Source organism: Puma concolor, chromosome A1 (genome assembly GCF_028749965.1).
Source record: "Puma concolor isolate L17-30 chromosome A1, mPumCon1.1.hap2, whole genome shotgun sequence".
NCBI lineage: Eukaryota > Metazoa > Chordata > Mammalia > Carnivora > Felidae > Puma > Puma concolor.
The window spans coordinates 63,085,517-63,106,467 of record NC_141667.1 but is presented as its reverse complement, the minus strand read 5'-3'; the positions used below and the strand labels follow the sequence as shown (position 1 = coordinate 63,106,467).

The window sequence follows — 20,951 nt, the reverse complement described above, 5'->3', positions numbered from 1 at the left end:
GCCAGAATTCTCTTTCTAAAGATGTAAATTTGTACTTGTCATTCCTTTCTTCAAGTCCTCTACTGGCTTTCTACTTGAGGGTGAAAAAAATCCAAACTTCTTATCTGCCTGCTCTGGCCCTTGCCTGCCTGTGTGTCTTCATACGGGACTGCTGTCCTCACTCACTAGACTTCAGTCCCCTGCCCTCCTCCCAGTTCCTAGAAGGCTCCGGGCCCTTTCCCATCCAAGAGTCTGCCTGCACCGTTCTTTCCCCATCCTCTCATGTCTCCTGTTCATGCCCCTGTCTTAGGGAGGTCTTGTTCACCACCCCATTGAATGTGGCATCCCCTTTCCCAGTCTTGGTCCAGCTTCCTGGTTGTTTCCAGCAATGTAGCTATCAAAAATTAATACTTCTATTATCCTGTATACTTGTCATGATGTACATTTGTTTATGTGCCCCAACTAGGTTAACGTCCTTGAGACTGGGAGTCATGTCTGTTTCATTCACTTTAGTACCCGCAGCACCTAATAGAGGGTCTGGAACATCACTGGTGACTTCCTGAATTACAAGATGAGTGATTTTGGATGGGCGGGTGGATGGACGGATAAATGGATGGAAGGAAGGATTGGTATGCATGAATGCACTTTCCCATCAGGCTGTCTGCTTCTTCAAGGCAGGTACCATATCTTGACCAACTCTGAATCCCCAGTGCCTTGCACAGTGTCTGCATAGAATAGGTATTTGGTAAATTTTGGTGGTTGCACGAGCAAATTATGCAGGAAGGAATGGATGAGGTGACCCTCAAGGTAAGTCCTATGATAGCTTCTTTCTCTCTTTGGAATATTCTCCTGACCCACCCTTCTCCCCTGGCTCTCGCTCCTTCACGTGTGGGCAGTGGTTGCATGTGGGTTTTGTATCCACAGGGGGTGACCTGACCTCAGTGGACCCCATGGTCCTGGAGCAGTATGTGGTGGTGGCAGACTACCAGAAGCAGGAGAGCTCGGAGATCAGCCTCAGCGTGGGGCAGGTGGTGGACATCATCGAGAAGAACGAGTCAGGTAGGAGAACTAAACCATCTCCCTCCCGGCCCTACGCTGTCCCCGAGCCCCTAGGACAGGAGATGTTTACAAACACAGAAACAGCGATCGCTGATCTGAGCTGGGCCGTTTCCACAGATCCAGCTGACAACCTCTTAGAAAGCTGCCTCTGTTTGATCACGGTGCTCAGATATCCCCCTTGGTCACAACTCGCCAGCATCCTGTTGGGTCCGTTGTTACCAATTTATTCTGAGGGTCACATTTCGTGAACGGGTCTTCTGGTTTCAAAGCCACTTAGAGACATGGAGTCCAGCATTCCACTGGAACATTGCCTTTGATTACCGTGGGAGTCTTCACGAAGGCTCCGCCAGCTGTAGGCTCTGGTGGGACGGACACGCCACCTGACTCTTCGGCCCACCTGTCATCACGGGGGCCACTGGTCATGTACACTGGCCAGGTCTGGGACGGAATGTGGTATGATCCGACACTGAGCCTCAACTCTGCACCTCACAGCAGTCCAGCTTGCTGCTCCTCTCAGACCATCAATTCTCTCATATGCAAAATATACAAAATAGAAAACGCTGCTACTTCAAAGAGCTATTGTAAGGATCAAATGAGATAGTGCCTAGAGTGTGCCTGGCACACAATAGGTACTCAAGGATGTGGGTTTCCCTCCCGGTTGCCTTCCTTAGCCACAGAGTAGCCATCAGCACTATCGAAAGAAAAGGGCAAGGAGTAGGGGGTGAGCAGCTCCTCTCCAGGAAAAAGTGGCATAAACCCACCCGCTTTGTTGTGGCTAAAATGTGACCTTGCCTAATAATATGATTGGCAGGCCCGTCTTTGTGACACCCCATTGGCCAGTTAAGGACCAACAAACGGCCAACAAACAGAGGGAAAGCTGTGTTTGCAGCAGCATCTGAATCATGTTACCACAGTCATGAGATCTGCATTAGCCAACCAAACTCGTTAATTACTCAATATAGCAACTACCATCCCTGCATCACAGCCAAAGAAACAAGACGCTAAGTGACGTGGTCACTCACCCCAGATCTCATGACAGGTTACCGAGCTGGAATTCCAAACCAATTCCAGCTGGCCCCAAGGGCACGTGACTTTCTGATTCCTGGGAATGAATATGTGCTCCTCAGGGACTAAGGAAGGCAGCCCCCACCCCTCTGGGCAGCCCGCTTGCGTGAAGTCGGGAAGACTCCATGGCTGGGAGGAGAGTGGAAGCCAGGATGGGGTGTTGAGGATAAGCCTGGTGTGTCCAGAAGGCGGCAGGGGAAAGGAGGCAGACAATGAAATCTTCCTGGGGCCAAAAAACTGGCAACATTTATTTTTAACTGTATTTTACCAGCCAAGTAATACTGGACACATTCTTCTTAGAACAACCATAAAGTTAAAATCTGCTTTTTCCACTAGCTTCAACATTAGTCCCCTTTCAAAACCCCAAATAGACTCTCTAACGGTTCACTCCGAATCCTTCTTGATAACTGTATACACGTACATATACGTATATGTATATATGTGTCTTTGTGCATGTGTGTATGTGTGTGAACTGTATGTCTACATGTGTGCCCATACATAGATACGTAACCATATGCACACACACACAACATTTTGTGTGTGTTGATATAACTTTATAGTTTAACCCCAGTGTTATCATTCTGTACCTTTTGATCATTTTGATCTGCAGCATGCTTTTTAGTCAACATTCAGCTTTTATTCCCTTAACATCTGCCTACTGTTGATCTACATAAGCCATATTTTTCTCTACCATGAATAGAATATCTGTGCGCACTGGTGTTTCTTTAGGTTAGACAATGAGACATAGAACTACTGGACCGTAGGTACACATATTTTGAATTTTAAGATCCTGCCAAATTGTCTCCAAACTGGTCATGGCAATTTACTCTCCCTCTAGCAATGCATGAGGCATTGGTGCAGAGTTAAGAGCTGAGACTGTGAGGCTAGGACAGCCTAGGAATGAATCCTGGCTCTGCCACTTTCTTTGTGACCTTAGTCAAGTCACTGCCTCTCTCTGAGCCTCGGCTTCCTCATCTGTAGAATGGGGCAGTAATAGTAGGCAGCTTGTAGGGCTATTGTGAGGATCCCGCCAGTCAGATGTCAAGCACTGTGACAGTCTGGCACACGTTACTGTCATTGTTATATAGTGAGTTTCCTGAACCCCCACACAAATACCGGCAGATACGAGTTCTTAGGAAGACATACGGTGTATCTTCTAATTTCTGGTTTTCCACAGACTTATCCACCCCATTCACTTGCGCACGCGCGCGAGCGCACACACACACACACACACACACACACACACACACACACACGCACACACACAGCCACCAAAACTTGTATTGCAAAAGGAGTGTCCAGCCGAGTAAAGTAGGTGACTTCCAAGTCAGGGAGGTCAAAAGCAAAGGCCTCCCTGTAAAACCAGAAAGGCTACTCAGTAGGCTGCCCCTTCCTTCTCTTCTTTTTTGGGGTCTCCAGGGCTTGGAGGTATGTGATCTTGGGGAGCAGATCCTGTTTTTCCATTATACTGTGCAGAGCCTGTTGGGCCCTGTGTTAATTTCCGGTTGCCATTGTGACGAAGTACCACAAACTTAGTGGCCTCGAACCACGTAAATTATTTATCTTACAGTTCTGTAGGTCTCAAGTCCAAATCGGGTCCCACTGGGCTAACATCAAGGCGTTGGCAGGGCTGAGTTCCCGTCTGCAGGTTCTGGATAGGATTTGCTTCTCTGCCTTTTCCGATCAGTTTCTAGAGGCCACCCCATCCCTTGGCTCATGGTCCCTCCCCAGTCCTCAGAGCCAGCAGTACTGTGCCTCTCTCGTCTTTCCTCCGCAGCCACACCTCCCTGACTCTTCTTCTGCCTCCCCTGTAATGCATGGGGCCCACCCTGATAACCCCAGATAACCCCCTATTTGTAGTTCAGCTGCTTTGCAACCTTGATCCCACCACCTGCAACCTTAGTTCCTTAACATAGGCACAGGTTCCCAGGATGAGGACACAGACATCTTTGGCCAGTCACTGTTCTGCCTGCCACAGAGTACAAGCCCTTCTCGAAAGGAGGAGGACCTGAGTCTGGGTGAGGGGCCTCTCAGTTACACTGCAGCCAGATTTACTTTGACATGAGCAAATGCAAACTCAGTGTCTCAGATAAGTCATCAGGGCAGTGGCTTCAGTATCTCTTAGCCCTGGGTGCACATAGCAGCTTTGCCCTGAGCCATGGGAACTTGGACAAGTGTACTGACTTCTTGGAGCCTCAGTTTCCTCATCTGTGCAATGGGGATGATAATCTGAAGATTATATAAAAGAGTGTAAGTAAAATGGTTAGTGCCTTGCATACCTTAGTGAAGATAGCTACATTCTTTACTCTCACCATTCAGGACGACCTTTCTCTCCCCTGTCCCAGCTCAGAAGTGGGTTTTTTTTTTCTTTCTTTCTTTCTTTTTAAGTTTATTTATTTATTTTGAGAGAGACAAAGACAGCGTGAGCAGGGGAAGGGCAGAGAGAGAGGGAGACAGAGAATCCCAAGCAGGCTCCACACTGTCAGCGCAGAGCCCAATGTGGGGCTCAAACTCAAAAAACCATGAGATTATGACCTGAGCAGAAACCAAGAGTCAGACGTTTAACCAACTCAGCCACCCAGGTGCCCCTTCTTTTTTTTTTTTTTTAATGTTTATTTATTTTTGAGAGAGAGAGAGAGTGTGTGTGTGTGTGTGTGTGTGAGAGAGGGAGAGAGAGAGAGAGAGAGAAGGGGGGCAGGCACAGAGGGAGGGGAACAGAGGATCCAAAGCAGGCTCTGTGCTGCCAGCAGTGAGCCCGATATGGGGCTCAAACTCACAAACTGTGAGATCATGACCTGAGCTGAAGTCCGATGCTTAACCACCCAGGCGCCCCAGAAGTGGGTTTCTTCTTAGGCTATTCTTAGCAGTTAGCAGGCAGCTAACATGGGTAGCTGTGTTCCATGACAAAATGGCAATTTTTTGCCTTACCCTAAGCATGGACTCATAGTGGCTGAACATATTATTATACTCTGACCCCCAAGCTTCACATCTGACCCAACTAACATCAGTCTGCACTCTCATTTTCCAGGTTGGTGGTTTGTCAGCACGGCTGAAGAGCAAGGCTGGGTCCCCGCAACCTGCCTGGAAGGGCAGGATGGTATGCAGGATGAGTTTTCACTACAGCCTGAAGAAGGTAGGAAGGAGTTGGAGCCTTGCACTTGCCGTGGGGTTGGGGCTAACAGCAGGCAGACCCTTAGGGGCCTTTGGAAGCCAACCCAGGTGAGGCTGGCCAGAGCTGGGGACCTAACACTTCCATGGGACCCCCAGGAGGGCCCCAGCCTGATCACCCCAGCACCTCACTATTCCTCACTCGAACCATTCTGATGGCCAAGATGCTGGGCTCCTTCCAGCTCATTCGCAAGACATCTGAAAGTATCTATCAACGTGTGCTTTCTCAGCGACCAGTCTGGGTGTCAGCATTAGGCCTGACCCTCTCCACGCACACTTCTGTTTCCTGGAGAATTTACCCTACAGGTGTCCTGAAGGGTGGTTCCTACAATGCCAAAAATGCTAACGCCCAGCTGACTCTGTTTTCCCCACTAGAAGCATTCCTGAGACTAGAGTAGGAGTCCATCTTAGCTAATAAATCGAAGGGTTTTAGAGTCAGACCTGAATGTGAGTTAGCTGAGTTGGGCCAGCACCTTAACCTCTCTCCACCTCAGCCTCCTCCTCTAAAAATGGAAATGATGGTGTCTGTACCGTGAGATTTTTTTTTTTCTTAATTAAAGGAGATTCCACATGCAAAGCATTTGGCAAAGAACCGGAGACAATAAATAACTAGGAACAGTTATTCAATAACTATGCCTTACCCAGGGGTGACTATTTGGGCTTTTAGCTGACTGTTCGGGGGAAAGCACAAAACCACTTTTTGTGTTTATCAGAAAAGAGGGTGACAAGAAGGGGGATAATTCTGTGCTGAAAGGTTAATAAAAAACGTATATGTGGGTTTGCGTTTAGTTTTATTATAGCCAGCACCCCTCATCGAAAACGTATGTCGTTTTACTGGTGGTTTTGTGGGGCCCCCAAGCTCTGAGGGGCTGGGCCAACTCAAAGAATCCACTCAGATTCAGGGGTTGTGGTGTTCTGCATGAGAGCTGTAGCTCCCTTAGGCAGTTGATGATGACCATTGTGGGCACCCCGCTGTAAGAGACTGATTGTTAACTCCATCTGATAGATGAGGAGACAGGCTCAGAAAGGTAGAGACACTTGGGGCGCCTGGGTGGTGCAGTCGGTTAAGCGTCCGACTTCAACCAGGTCACGATCTCACGGTCCGTGAGTTCGAGCCCCGCATCGGGCTCTGGGCTGATGGCTCAGAGCCTGGAGCCTGTTTCCGATTCTGTGTCTCCCTCTCTCTCTGCCCCTCCCCCGTTCATGCTCTGTCTCTCTGTCCCAAAAATAAATAAACGTTGAAAAAAAAAAATTAAAAAAAAAGAAAGGTAGAGACACTTGCTTGGGGTCACACAGCTAAAAGGTGGAGAGATCCCACATTTTCCTAAGTTTGCACATTTTTCTTCTCCCTTCTTTTAGTGCCTCTTTATAAGTCACGCTAGGAATAGAATTATATCTACTGGTGGCCTCTGCACCCGAGTTCAAGGTTAATACTCAGGAAGTTGGTCCTTTTAAGATACCTGGGGCTTGGCGTAGGCTCAGAAATAATTCCCCCTAAACGGGAACGCGCGTTCAGCGTCCCCTTTGCCTCCAGACACTGGGAGTGCTTTCTTCTCACCTCTGCCTTCTGCCCTTCACCTCTACATGCTGCCTGTCCAGTCTCATGGAGGTACTGGTCTTTGCCCCGGCCTGTGGGCCGCCGCCGGACTCTGGGGGACTTGTATGCCATCAGCTGGCGTCAAGGTGCCTACCTTGGGGTTTTCTTCCCTGTTCAGTGTTTGGAGCTGGGTCCCTGCGTCTGCATGCGTCTTCCTGCTCGGGGACTGCCCATGCCTGTTGCATGTGAGAAACCGTGACCTTGCCTGTTCTGTGTGTGTTGGTATGTAGGTTTGGGCAGTATTTCTCGGCCTGGGGCTCTAAAGTTTACCAGGTTGAAAAATAATGCCTGGGGCCTCTATAATGCTGAGCCAGTGACCTGTTTCTTTTATCAGACACATCACAAGGGGAAGAAACCCACATCAAACTGTCCTAGGCCAAAAGGGAAATGTATCAGCTCATCACTGAAAAGTCTGGGGAAGGACTAGCTTCAAGCATGGCTGGATCCAGGGGCTTGAAAACATTATGGGGATCTGGGACTTAACTCTCCTCCCCTCTGCTCTGCTGTCTACCTTGCCGACACCATTTTCTCATGACAGCAATTCCAGGCACCTTTCAGAGATACCTACCAAAGAAAGTGCTTCTCCTTCAACACAAGTCTTGGGACTGGTTCTGACCGACCCACATGCTATCCCTGAACCAATCACAGTGGCCAGGGGAAGACAGCACTTTGGCCAGGTCGGGGTCCTGCACCCTCCCCGTCCCTCCAAGGCAGTGGTAAGGTCAGCCTTACCCAAACCATGTGGATGGAGGCTGGTAGTGGCGACAGAGAAAGGGCAGACGGACGCTAAGCATGCAGTGTCAGCGGGCACCTGCCATGCAGTCTGCAAGGTTTCCCACTGTAAGGTTTGTTCGGGATCACTAAGTGTTTCATGGAGCCCAGAGAGCGCCTCCGGGTGCCGGAGAATCTCCGTGTTTAATTCAGGTGAGTGGTGGGCCCCCAGGAGTCCAGGGCCCGTAGGACTGACAGCATTTAGTCTAGGACTGAAGCAGCAACCCTTCCCACCCAACCAGAGAGAACTTCTGTGCACCTACGGGTTTGAATTACCCCCTGCACTCCTCACAGCACCCGCACCCACCCTGCAGCTACCATGAGTGAGGGGAGCAGCTGACTCTGCTGTACGCAGGATATCTGCAACTTGAGTCAGCTCAGCCCCCACAGAGCAGGTCAGTGGGCTAGATCAATAAATAAATAAACTCCCTCTGTGTTTTCCACCTCCCTCGACACCAGCTGGGCAGGCCACAGACAGCTTGTGGTGTTTTCCCAAAGAGAAGAGAGTCGGCCCCAACATGCTGGCCATCAACACCAGCCCACAGCTGGCTCGGTCACTCCCTGGGGGCCGGAATGTAAGCTAAATAGGAAAGCCCTTCCGTGTCCTCTTCAGGGTCCCTGGGGACACTCATCTGTTCTGTCTCAGAAGTCCCTGCTGACAGTGTTGAGCACGGGAGCTATTCTCTTGTTCTCCGGAGGGCCCTGCCAGCTTGTGACAGTGAGCAGTCCTCCAAGCAGAGCCTGAGAAATAGTCCCATGGCTTTGAGGGGAAAGAGTGAGGCACCACTGAGAGTGAGGTGGAAGGCACGCCAGTCACATTAACGAAAGTTGAAGCAGGCAGTGATTTCACTGTGCACACGTGTGTGTGCGCGCGTGCGGTCATGTGTGTGCATAAAATTATTATGTGACACGCTTAAAACGAATACAGTGTTAAATGTCAATTAATATCTCAATTAAAAAAACAAAATATTAAAAATAAAATTGAAGCTTCAGGCGTGGTTGGATCCAGCGGCTTGAAAATAATTAATGAAAAATGAAGGTCAGTTACCCACTAGGTAATGACAATTGCTTTTAAAAATTAAAGGAAGAAAGAAAATTGCTAGCTGTAGCCTCCTTGGTAGGGATTTCAGCCTGAAACCATCTGTTGCCAAATCTAGCTTACCCCTGAACCCTCTACCGGCAAGAATGTGGAGGAGCCACAGATGACTTCACCCCTCTGGCATGAGCTAGGTGGCTCCCACCAGGCCTTTGGGAACTATTCATTTACTAAACGTTGACTAATGTACTAAATAGTTACACAGTATTGCCAGTACCGTGCCCAGTGCTAGAGACAGAGGAATAACTGAGACAGACACAAATCCCTACCTTCGTGGTGCTTGTATTCTAGCAGAGAACACAGACACAAAACACAATCACCAGGTAAATTGTATGGTGTGTTAGAAGGTAATTCCTGGTATGAGGAAAAAAATAAACCTGGGTAAGGGGGATGAGATTGCCATGAGTTGGAATACTGCATAAAGCAAGGTCAAGGAAAGTAACCTTGAAGCACAGCTTTGACCTTGAGGAAGATGAGGATGACTGCATGACCCTGAGGGATTTCAGAGGGACAGAGGGATTGGGACCTGACCTGTGTCCTGTTGCTGCTTGCACAGGGTCATCCAGGCCTAAATGGGGGCCTAGGGGGTCCCCAGAAATTTCTGGAGGAAATCCTTCCTTTCAGTGGGCAAGGGCGTCTCATGTATCACAGCCTTGGCCGTCAGCATCCCAGGACTCTCACTGTCTTTGACTTAACCCAGCATCCCTTTGTCCCTGCAGAGGAGAAGTACACAGTCATCTACCCGTACACAGCTCGCGACCAGGATGAAATGAATCTAGAGCGAGGGGCTGTGGTGGAGGTGATCCAGAAGAACCTGGAAGGCTGGTGGAAGATCAGGTACCTGCTGCAACTGAGTGGTCACATGGTCTCTGGCTGCTCAGGGGGTCTGTAAGTGATTACAGATGGATGGGATGAGGTTTTGGCCTGAGCCACAAAAGGATGCTTCTCCTCGGTGCCGTTTAGACTCCCTCCCTATCCAGATCCTTCTCTAAAAATCCGTAATAGACAAAACCTCCAAAGGCCCCAAACCACAGATAGCGGTAACCTTGTTGAGCAAGACTGGTTTCCACCCCCATGTGTTTCTCGTAAGGAGACGCTGCATTGCCCTGTGCGGGTGATTTCCCACTCCAGCCCTGCTGTGACCCCAACAGGATGCATAACACCACAGGACCGCAACTCATCCTAGAGCCAAAAATTGCCCTCATCTCAGAGTTCAGTAGTATAAGCTGGAGGCCAGCTTTCGAACTCTTTTATCACAGCTCTTTCGCCTATGTGATGCAATCAGAACCCTATGAGTGCCAACTCCTCCTGGCCTGCCTGCCACTTCACCAGTGTTAGTCCTGGGAACCCCTCCTTGGTTACCTTAGGAGGCAGGCAGTGGCAACAAGACATCAGGGCAAAAAAAGAAGTCCTTGGGACCTGGTGTCTATACAGCAATGTGATGCAGGATATTAGGGCCATTCATCGGGGTTCAGCCTGTGGCATTTCATTCATTCACTCAACAAACACCAAGAATCTGTACTGGGCCAAGCCCTGTTCTGGGAGTTGGGGAGTCAACAGTGAGAAAGACACGGAGGTTCACACCAGCAGGCACAGCAGGCAGGCTCAGTCCCCCGGCAGGGTGGTGATGCATGGGGACTCTGGAGCACAGAAGAGGAGCTCCTGAGCTCAGGGGGGGCAGGATGGCTTCCTGGGAAGGGTCTACAGAACTGAGGTTTGAAGCAGGAGTAGTGACAGTGACACCTAACATATCCTGAGTGCATATGGTGTCAGCTACATTACAAATTGTCCCAAAACTTAGTGGCTCTGGAATTCAAGGAGTGACTTACTTGGGTCCCTCCTGAGGTTGCGGTAGGATGTCAGCGACACATGCCATCATCTGAAGGTTCAGCTGAGGCTGGAAAGTGACAAACCAGGATTTAAACCTGTACCTTTCTCACCCCAGAGCCACTCACCTCTACGTGTGCTGCTCTGCTTGTGGCTTTGTGACCCCAGACAGTGAATTGTCTCATGCCGAGGGCCTGGATTCTAGGTAGCATGACATTTTCCAGTTAGGACAAGATTGGCTCCCTCTCAGAAGATATTTTAAGATTGAAAGGCATCAAATCCTGCAGATTTCTGTCTCCTGTAAATTGGCTTCCAGTTAGAAAGGACCTTTGTCGTCACTGAAACACAGTGCTGTTTAGTTCTTGAAGTGATTCTTGATGAGAGATTTGGCCTTGCCATATATCATCTCCAGCCATTCAGGTCTCTTCCACTCTCCCCCAGAGGTGTGGGCATGCATTATGTGGGCCAGACCAGCGGGGTGCTTGCAAATAGTTGACATCTGGTTCTCAAGGGAAAACTACCCTTGAGTTGTGGTGTTTTCCAAAGTGTACATAGTCCCACCGGGTGATTCCAAGCCTCCCGTGCAACGTCACTAAATGTGGAGTTTGGAAGAGACTAACGCAGTTGACGCTCACCAGTTGGTGCAAGCAGGCTCCAGCACCCCTCTGGTCCAATTTGACCCCTCAGCTCATGCTATGAAACTGAGCTCTGTTGTGCAGAGAATTAAGCGATCGCATTCATTGAATCCTTTGGAATTCAGTGAGCTGTCCATCAGGGTCTCGGTCACTCTGCAGTTCAGTGACCACAGCTGACTCTTAGCAAGTCGTGGAACCAGCTCCTGACCAGCTGAATGCATGGTGGTTGTTTTTTTATTTTTTATTTTTGAAGTTTATTTATTTTAAAGATATAGTATGAGTGGGGGAAGGGCAGAGAGAGAGAGAGAGAGAGAGAGAGAGAGACTCTCAGGCTCCATGCTGCCAGCACAGAGCCCAGCGTGGGGCTCAAACTCACGAAAACTTGAGACTGTGACCTGAGCCAAAACCAGGAGTCTGCCAATTAACCGACTGAGCCACCCAGGCGCCCCCTGAATGCATGTTTAATCTACATGTTAACCAGTGTGACTGGAGCCATGCCCTGGCTGTGCCAGGCTTTGTGCCAGAAGCTGGGGCTGCTGGGAAGACGCAGCAAAACAGGTTAGGAGCAGAGACTAGACTGGTGCCAACTGCCTAGGTCTCAGTCCGTTTCTGCCGCCTCCCAGGGTTGGATGCGTGAAGTATGTCAACAGCGGGAAAGTGGGTAGAACAGACTGGCATATAGTAGGTGCCCACTAAGTGGCAGTTATCACTGTTGTCATCTCTGCGATGACTGTAACGGGACAGTGAGTGTAGCAGAGCTTTATGGCTGCTCGCCTTTGCCAGGCCCATGGGCAGTTTGTCCACTTGTCCTTTTATTTCTTTATTCAACTCCCTGGCACCAAGGCTCTTGCCACACAGAGATCAGTCAGGTGCAGCGTACCCCAGGAGCTCATGTTCTAGCTGGGGAGACAGAACCGCCACAGCTGAGTGCACTGTGTGTCCCAGGTGCTAGGGTGGTGTTGTGTGCGGGAGACACTGGGTCACCGTGGAGGAAGGGGTTCATTCTCTGTGAGGCTCAGGAAAGGCTTGAGAAAGGAAATGACCAGTAAGCAGAGCTGGGGAAGAAAGAACAGGAAGGACAGTGGGAAGGGGCTTTCCCGACACAGAGTTTCCAAGAACAGAGGCCGCCGGAGTGAACGATGGTGGTGTGTTTGGGAGACTGCAAGTCTTGTGCAGTAGGAGGGGCATGGGGGTTGCTGTTAAGAGATGAGGCTGGGGAGGCAGGCAGAGGGCGGGTTGGAAAGGCCTTGAATGCCGAGCTGAGGTCAGCAAGGGCCTCTGGCCCATCGTTCCTGCCGTCTGGGACTTGAAGTGCTGTGCGTGGTAGGAACACGGCTTCTTTCTGTGCGTCTGGCAGAGCAGCCTGTCCAGCATCCCTCCTCTTCCCAGGTACCAGGGCAAAGAGGGCTGGGCCCCAGCCTCCTACCTAAAGAAGAGCAGTGGGGAGCCCTCACCCCCGAAGCTGGGCCCCGGCTCGTCCGCCCACACCGGCGTTCTCGACCTGGACGGAGTTTCCCGGCAGCAGAGCACGGTGGGCAGGGAGAGAGAGCTGCTCAACAACCAGAGGGACGGCCGGTTTGAAGGCCGCCCGGGGCCCGACAGCGACATCAAGCAGAGTGAGTGACGCCCCACCGAGCTCCGGGGGCTGAGGACCTACTATGTGCCAGGCTCCGTGCTCAGAGCTCCTCACGTGTCCCTCATCCTCACAACAGCCCTGCTGCCCAACATCCTGTAGACAGGAAAACAGGCCCAGAAACCCTGGGGAGCTTGTTCCAGACCATGGTTTTTCCACGATCTTGCGCTGATCGTGATAGCTTCTATCTCTCAAGCCCTACTATGTACCAGGAATCTTACAATTAGTCTCATTGGCTCCTTGTAACGACCTCAGAGGGACTAAATTACTTTTGTTTTACAGATTAGGAACCAGAGAGATGAGGTGATTTGTCCAGGGCCACCCAGCTAGTAAACAGTAGGGCTGGGACTTGAACCCAGGCCCACCTGACCCCAACACCTGTGCCCTCTCTTTAGGGCCTCGTTTCTGAGCCAGAAGTTGTTGACCTTGCGTTGAGTTGACTCGAACAACAGTTCTTTATGCATCTTACTTTCCAAAGCCTTCTGTATATATGCTTCCATTGAATGTTCCCAACACACCTGAGAGTATGGGTTCCTTATTGTTGTCTGCAGCGAGCATGGGACCCAACCCCCAGGCACGTGACCCTGCCCCAGTTGTGCAGGGCAGGAGGAAGCCGTCTGCTGGGAAAGTCCCCTGGCCCAGCTAGACTTCTCCAACTGTTTACAGCAGCTCAGCAAACTCGTAAAAGTCAGTGAATTCTTGAAACTCAAGAATTTCTCCATTCTCTGCTCAGCTGATGTCTCAGGAAAAAAAAAAAAAAAAACACTGGCATGCCATGGCGGGGGTTCTGGCCAGCCCCTGGCTTCTGTGATTCTAATCTATCATGGCCAAGAGCACAGGATTCCCATTAACGCTGAGCAAATAAGAATCTGAACCCCCATGTCTTTGTTAGGAGATGGGTTCCGATGCTCAAGCAAACTCTCCCTACCCCTGCCTCACACCCCCCCCCCCCCCCCCCGCCGCCCAGTAACAGGGCCTCAGATCATTTAGATGTTCATTTCTTTCTCACAAAGCTGTCCGGCTCTGCCTCCAGGGCTGCTGGGGCAGCTCTGTGCAGTCAAAGGTCTTATTAGATGCTATCTTGTGTTGCCCTCATCTTGCTGGTCCAGGGTGGTGCCCCACTAGTCCAGCCAGTGAAGAAGGCAGGGAGGAGTGGAGGACTTGACTCAGAAGTTACGTGCTCTCCACTCTGTCACGTCCCCCTGGCCAGAACTTAGTCACATGGCAATACCTAGCTGCAAGGGAGTCTGGGAAGTGCAGTCTTTACATAGGCAGGCTAAAACTCCATCGCTAACTAATTGTAACAGAAGACAGGGGAGATGGGGATTTAAGAGATTAGCACATCCCAGCTGCCAGACTTGCCCTCCGTGTGGACCTGTGCTGAGCCAGCTCAGGGGACGACACATGTTCCGCCTTGAGCCAGGAGCCTGGACCATTACGCAGTCATCCTCCTGAGCCTGAGACTCAGAGCAAGGGCAGCCCAGTTCCAGAGTAGAAACCCCTGATGTCGTCAGCCCACATTTGTTTGTTCTGTTTACGTGTGGTTTAACATTGCACGCCCACCAGGTGCCTCCGGCCTCGTTTGCACCCTTTCCTTTCATCTCTGCCACTGCCCCTGGGTGGCAGGCAGGCATTACCACGCCTGTGTTCCACCGAAGCCTACATCGTGGGGCCTGTCTGGAGAGCCGCACGCCGCTCCGGCACACGGGCAGTCCTCATAGTCCCAAGCCAAGTCTGAGCGGCTCCTTCCCAGTCAGGCTGTTTCTTCCCACAAGAAGGGTCACAGCAGCTCACGAATGCCTGCCTGGTGTCCCCCTGAAGAATTCCATCTGCAGAATTCTGCATGTGTGTGCAGTAAGCTCTCGTCTCTTTGTAGGATCGCCCAAGATGAGGCAGAGACCCCCTCCTCGCCGAGATATGACCATAGTAAGTGGACCCTTGCTGCCGGGAAGCCAGGCCCTGATCCGAATCTGGCCCCTCACTCCCACCTTGCCCTTTCCAGAGATGTTCTCTTGCCTCTCCACACAGCTGCCTGGACAAGTGTCGCAGACCAGACAAGTGTTGGTCTGGTCAAAGGGGGAAAGGCTAGGGTCCCCTGGGAGTGATGCAAGTTACCTATGGCTCTGCCACGGTTAGGTCTCAGGATGTGCCCTCTGCTTCCTGAGCCCACTTTGCTTTATTGTAGGTCAGTCTTCTCAGAGAAGGTAACTCGAAACCAAAGCTGGGATGAGGCATAAGTATTTGTGGTGCCGTTCTGGTATTTTACTTTCAGACTCTGTTTTTAATTCTTTAGGTACCTTTTCTAACCAATACTTTGAAAGTTGAGCCTTCTACCATTTATTGAGCACCAGTTGGGCACCCTGCAGTGTGCTGGGTGCTTCATTACGTGGACCTATTGAATGCTTACAGTGATCCCACCAGGTAGATACCCATTCTACAGGAGATGAAACTGAGGCTCCAGAAGGGGAAGTGATTTGTCCAAAGGTGCACAGCACGCATAAGCAGTATTTCCAACCCAGATGGGTCTGACCTGCAAGCCCGTGTCCTTTCCACAACCCTCACTGCCTCTTGAATTCAGACTGTTGTCCTGCCCCAGATTTTCATGATTGTAGGTAAATGTCCCATGTTTCTCCTCCTCACTCTGAAGCTGATGGTCCAGTGAACCATCTAGGAGATGATCTGCACAGATGGTCCTCTGTGTTTTGTCCCTTAGAATCCAAATGGGTCCACCAGCTCCCCTCGAGGGTGATTGTGTGCCCCTGACCCTTAGCGCCTCCCCCCTTCAGCCAATGGCAATGGACTTACCCTGGATTTAGCATTGTGTTTAATTGTGCCAGCCTCGAGGTCTTAACCTGCCCAAGCCTCCCGTTCCACCCCAAGTGGAGGAAGAGTACTACACTATTGCTGAGTTCCAGACAACCATCCCTGATGGCATCAGCTTCCAGGCGGGTCTGAAGGTCGAGGTGAGTGGACCTGGTGTCCCTTTGCCTACTTGTGATTCCTGAACCACGGCACCACCTCCTGCTTCTCTCATTTCTCTCCTCACCCTCCCTCCCTCCCTCCCTTCTTCTTTTCCTTCCTCCCCTCTTCCCTCTCTTCCTCCCTCTCTCCCTCCCTCTCTCCCTTCCTCCCTTCTCTCCTTTCTTTGTGGCAGCTTTACTGATACATAATTCACACCATACACATCACTGACTTAAAGTATACAATCCAGTGTTTTTTAGTATATTCACAGAATTGTGCAACCACGTTCAGTGTTAGAACGTTCTCAACACCCAAAACAGAAAGGCTGCATGCATTAGCCGCCGCTCCCTGTTTCCCCTCAACTGTTCTCGGCCCCCCCGCCCCCAGCCCTAGGCAGCCACTAATCTGCTTTCTGTCTCTGTTGCTGTGCCTGCGTGAACATTTCATAAAAGTGGAATCATACACTATGTGATCTTTTGTGTCTGCCTTGTATTCTGTTTTTATCACCACCTACTTCCCTTCTTGCTTCTCTCTCTCCTTTTCGTCCCGCTCCTTTGCTTGTCTGCTCTGTTCCTGCACCAAGGCCAACACAAATCCTCTCTCTCCTTCCATTTCTTTCTCCTTTCCTCGTGGAGTCAGAGCTTGAGGCTGTTGCCCGTATTTCCCGGAGAGCCTGGAAGTAATGCTGTAGCAGTCAGCTGCCAGGCACTGAGCTCAGCACTTCACACACAGTCTCTCTCTTAATCATTTACTCTGGTGAGGCAGGACCATTCACAATCCCCATTTTTCAGATGAGGAAGCTTTGGCTCAGGAAAAAAGGTGCTGTCCAAAGTCACACAGCTGAAAGGTGGCAGAGGCAGGATTTGAACCCATGTCTGTCTCCAGATTTGAGCCAGGACTGTTAACCTCCTATTGTTAGCCATCTGCTGGACATTTGGGAATGTTGGGAGGGCGGGCACCTTATCTGTTTTTCACTCCTGTGTCCTTACAGCTAGCACAGTGCTTGGCACGTGGTAGGTTTGCAAGAAATGTCGATTCAGTGAAAATCTGTCTCCCCACTAGCCTCCTGCCTGACACTCAGAAGGCCAGGGAGTATCTTCTTCATTCTTACCCACAGCCCTGGCATTGGGGCTGGTCCGTAGTGGGTGCTTTAGAAGTGAACGTTTGGCTGATTGAAGGACATAAGCAGTAGATGGATGACTGTTGAGCCAGTGCACAAGTGTGGTTGCCCTGAGGGTCTTGAATCACTCTCTAAGAGCTCTGCAAAGCACCTGCTGGTTCCCTCCCACTCTGACACTTCCTGCCTCTCTCTCTCTTTCCCCTCATGCCCTGGGGCAGCTGCCCAGGCAGCTCAGCAGAAGGTGGCTCCCCGAAGGTGCTGCGTCCTGGGCCTCTCCACCACCGATTCTTCCCAGGCATCTCCAGAAAGTCATCCTCAACCAAATGTCTTTCAGCCCATTGAGGGGGGGCTATCTGCAGAGAGCTAAAGTCTCTCCAGCTAATTTTATAAAATGCAAATCCCAATCTAGGTAGACAGACTAAGGGGAAAGCAGAAATACCCACAAAGTTCTAAAAAGACTTCATAGCTGTTCCTCTTGCCTTTTTTTTTTTTTTTTTTTTTTTTTTTTGGCCTTTCTGGCCTTTCCAACTTCATATCTACAGAGAACTCAAGGCATCTTGATTTGTGCTAAAAGATCATTCTATGCCCAGTTCCCCATTTTGCTGCTGTAAAACCTATACATCCGATTCGACATGAAACATGTGCCTTCTTCCTAGCATCTTTTCACACCCCAGGCTGTGTCTCCGACCAAAGCCTGTTTCCACAGCTTTTCTGTGAACCCCACTGGTCAAGCTGGCCCTTCTCCAGCTCTCTTACTCTCTCTGCCAGGACTGACCTTGCTTTAACCCAGCTCCTAGCACTCCACCTGCCTTCTCATAGAAGGCACTCAGGGCCTGGGTGGCTCAGCTCAGGTCATGATCTCCAGGTTGATGAGTTCGAGCCCCGCATCAGGCTCTGTGCTGACCATGTGGAGCCTGCTTAGGATTTTCTCTCACTTCCTCTTTTTCTCTACTTCTCCCCACCTTGTGTGCTCGCTCTCTCTCTCTCTCTCTCTCTCTCTCAAAATAAATAAGTAAACAAACAAACAAAAGGCACTGAAGGCCATTTTTTGAACTGAACTTGGCATCTCAAAATCAAATTCATTCTTTAAATCCTCTAGGAAGCCTCCCCTGATTCACATTGGTTTCCCTTCCCTACCCTGTATGGCTTATCTGGGCCCTATGTCTCAGTCTTCAGCTGAGAGCAAGCTGTACATGCTTCTTGACATAATCTGTACAGCATCACTTCTGTACATGCTTTCTTGACATAATGAGAGATGAGTGTTGTTTTCTTCTTCTTCAGTGACTGGGTTTTGTAATCCAAGTTGAAAGTTCCCTTCCCTTGGCACTTTGCATAGATCACTCTGTTCTCTTCTCACATCTAGTGCTGCTGGTCACGAGCTACTACCTACCTAATTCTTATTCTCTCGTTCAAAATCTGTCATTTCTCTGATTCTCGCAGGAGCTCGTTATCTTTAAAATGCTTGGATTTCACAAAAGTGCGTCTAGGTGTGACTTTCTTTATTTTTACCTGCTTAGCATTGTGGTGGGCCTTTTTGATCTAGGCCTCGAGATCTTCCTAGAGAGCTCCCCACTTTTACTTTTTTAAATAGTGCCTCCGTTCACCCTCTTTATTCTTTCCTCCTGGAATAGTTATTAAACAGCTTTGTGACCTTCTGCCCTGTTCTCCACGTCTCCTGACTTTTTCTTCACGTTTCCATCTTTGTCCCTTGCTGCTGCCTTCTTGGAGCATTGGGCCTCATCTTTTTTTTTTTTTTTTTTTTTAACGTTTATTTACTTTTGAGAGACAGAGAGAGACAGAGTACAAGCGGGGTTGGAGCAGAGAGAGAAGGACACCTAGAATCTGAAGCAGGCTCCAGGCTCTGAGCTGTCAGCACAGAGCCCAATGCAGGGCTCGAACTCATCAACCAGGAGATCATGACCTGAGCCAAAGTCGGTTGCCCAACCGACTGAGCCACCCAGGTGCCCCAGCATTGTGCCTCATCTTCTAGTTCATTCATTTGCTGTTTAACAGTTCAGTCTGTTGCTGGTTTTATTTCCACAATTATTTGCGTTTCTGAGAGTGCAGTAATGATTCTTTTTCCCGGGCGCCTGTTCTTGTTTCAGCAGAGCCTGTTCTTTCGCAAATTCGATGCCCTTCCGTCATGCTCTGAGAATATTAAATATGTTGAATTTAAGGTCCTACTGTTACAGTCCATTATCTCTTTTCTCAGCCGTATATCCTTTGCAGTGCTGTTGGTTTATTTCCGTTCTTCTCATGGTGTTAGTACTTGCCTTGGGCTGTGCAAGAAGAGGCAGCAGTCAGACAGTCCAGAGGGGGCTTGTACACAAAGTGCTGGTCAGCTCCCACCAGTTCCAGCGCTAGGTTGGAGACTTCCAAGCCAGCCACTGAATAGTGTGGGGTCTCTCTGACCCAAGCTCTCACATTCCATTTCCACTTATGAGCAATCACCTTCTTTACTCTGCCTGCCCTAAAAGAATGGCAAGAAGGGCTGTGAGGAATCAACCAACCTGGCTGCTTCTGCTCTGGTATCTCAGTTAATCCCCTGTTGCTTGCTCCTGGGCACCCTGTTCCCAGGCTCCCCCACCTTGAAGTCTGGCGGACCTCAGCCCTGCTCCACCTTTGGTGGCAGGTACCCCTGCAGCAGCCCTGGGCCACAGCCTCCCTCTGCTGCCTCTGTCCATCTGTGAGTCCTCACAATTCCTGGTCTGCTAACTTCTCCCCTTCCTCCTTCTGAGCTTGGCTTTGTATTCATTTATTTCCCTGGCTTTTTCGCATCGAGGGGAAGCTGCTATTCACCCTCCTCTCGAAACCAGAAATCCAACTTGCATAGTATAAAGGTTTGGTTTTCTTTTCCTCGGAGTGCTGAAAAATATGATAAAACCACCTTCTCCTTCAAGACAATAAGTTTCCAGCATTTTGTACACACACACACACACACACACACACACACACACACACACACACACATACACACACACCGTTGTTCAAGCATATCGGCAAACAATATTTGCCGACAGGCACCACCGCTACCTGGCTCAGAATGTTCTGAAATCAGCCAAGCGCAGCTCAGGATGTCGTGGACCATGCGCCAAAGCTGAGGGCTGACTCTGCGTGCAGCCGGGAGCTCATGGATCCCTGGAGTTTCCTGGGGGTGTTGGGGTGCCTCCCACCAGTCTCCACCCCCCACTTCAACTAGAACCAGTCCCCTTTTTTATTTCTGGCCTTTATCCTGTCTCTCTTTGCTAAAGCTGATCCATTTTAAAAGCTCACATACCCGACATTCTTTTCCAGAAAACACAGACATAACCCAACCTTGAAACTTAACTGCTCATTGTTCCATGATGTCAGCATACGGCTCTGCCAGTGGTAGCCTGGGGGCCTCCGGTGGGAAGCCACTAAAGCTTTTGGCTTACCCAAGTATTCTTTTCTCATGAGCAGTTCTGTATCCTCTACTTTCTCCCCCACTTTGCTTCCTGGCTCATTTCAATCTCATCTTAGCCTTCAGATTTCGTTAATGGAGCCACAGTGTTCCAACACGATGCCCAGGATCACCTTACTTGCCTGCGTGGTCTGTGTATGTTCAAAACATGTGCGGCTGCTGCTGCTGTTGCTGCTGATGATGATAGAGGCACCTCTCTGTGCCGGGGACCTTACGCCCTTGATAACAGTCTTCACAGAAGTCCCAAGAGGTCGATATCTTCAGCCTATTCTACAGATGCACCTGAGACAAAGAGAGGTTAGGTCCACTGCCCAAGGTTGTATTGCTAGTAAGTGGAGCTGGGATTTGAACCCAGGCGTCTCTGGCGTTAAAGCCCAGGCTTTTTTCCTTCCCCTTCATTCTTGTGATTTGGCATTGGCTTTTATTCATGATAGCTCTCGGCCTCCCTCTGGTAAATGAAAACTCCCATAAGTTGTGATCAAGAACACACATGTTGAGTGCTTCTGCCGTAGGACTTTGCATAGAGCGTAAGCTTAGCAAATCCTCATTGATGTATTTCGCCGCGATTATCGTCCTGTTTTCATTTTCTCATGTACAC

The 20,951-nt window shown here is 50.0% G+C and overlaps 1 protein-coding gene across 2 annotated transcripts in view; it reads left to right on the top strand.

Annotated features, from left to right (window-relative positions):
• Positions 1–20,951, top strand: part of SH3PXD2B (SH3 and PX domains 2B) — a 103,137-nt gene that overhangs the window by 76,413 nt on the left and 5,773 nt on the right. Inside the window, exons 7-13 of one of the 2 annotated variants that reach the window (XM_086716278.1) lie at positions 904–1,038; positions 5,132–5,236; positions 6,871–6,954; positions 9,455–9,576; positions 12,591–12,813; positions 14,707–14,756; positions 15,668–15,793. In XM_086716278.1, coding sequence (XP_086572404.1) covers positions 904–1,038; positions 5,132–5,236; positions 6,871–6,954; positions 9,455–9,576; positions 12,591–12,813; positions 14,707–14,756; positions 15,668–15,793 — 845 coding nt within the window. The remainder of the gene's footprint in view (positions 1–903; positions 1,039–5,131; positions 5,237–6,870; positions 6,955–9,454; positions 9,577–12,590; positions 12,814–14,706; positions 14,757–15,667; positions 15,794–20,951) is intronic. The other variant, XM_086716204.1, reaches the window with a different exon arrangement.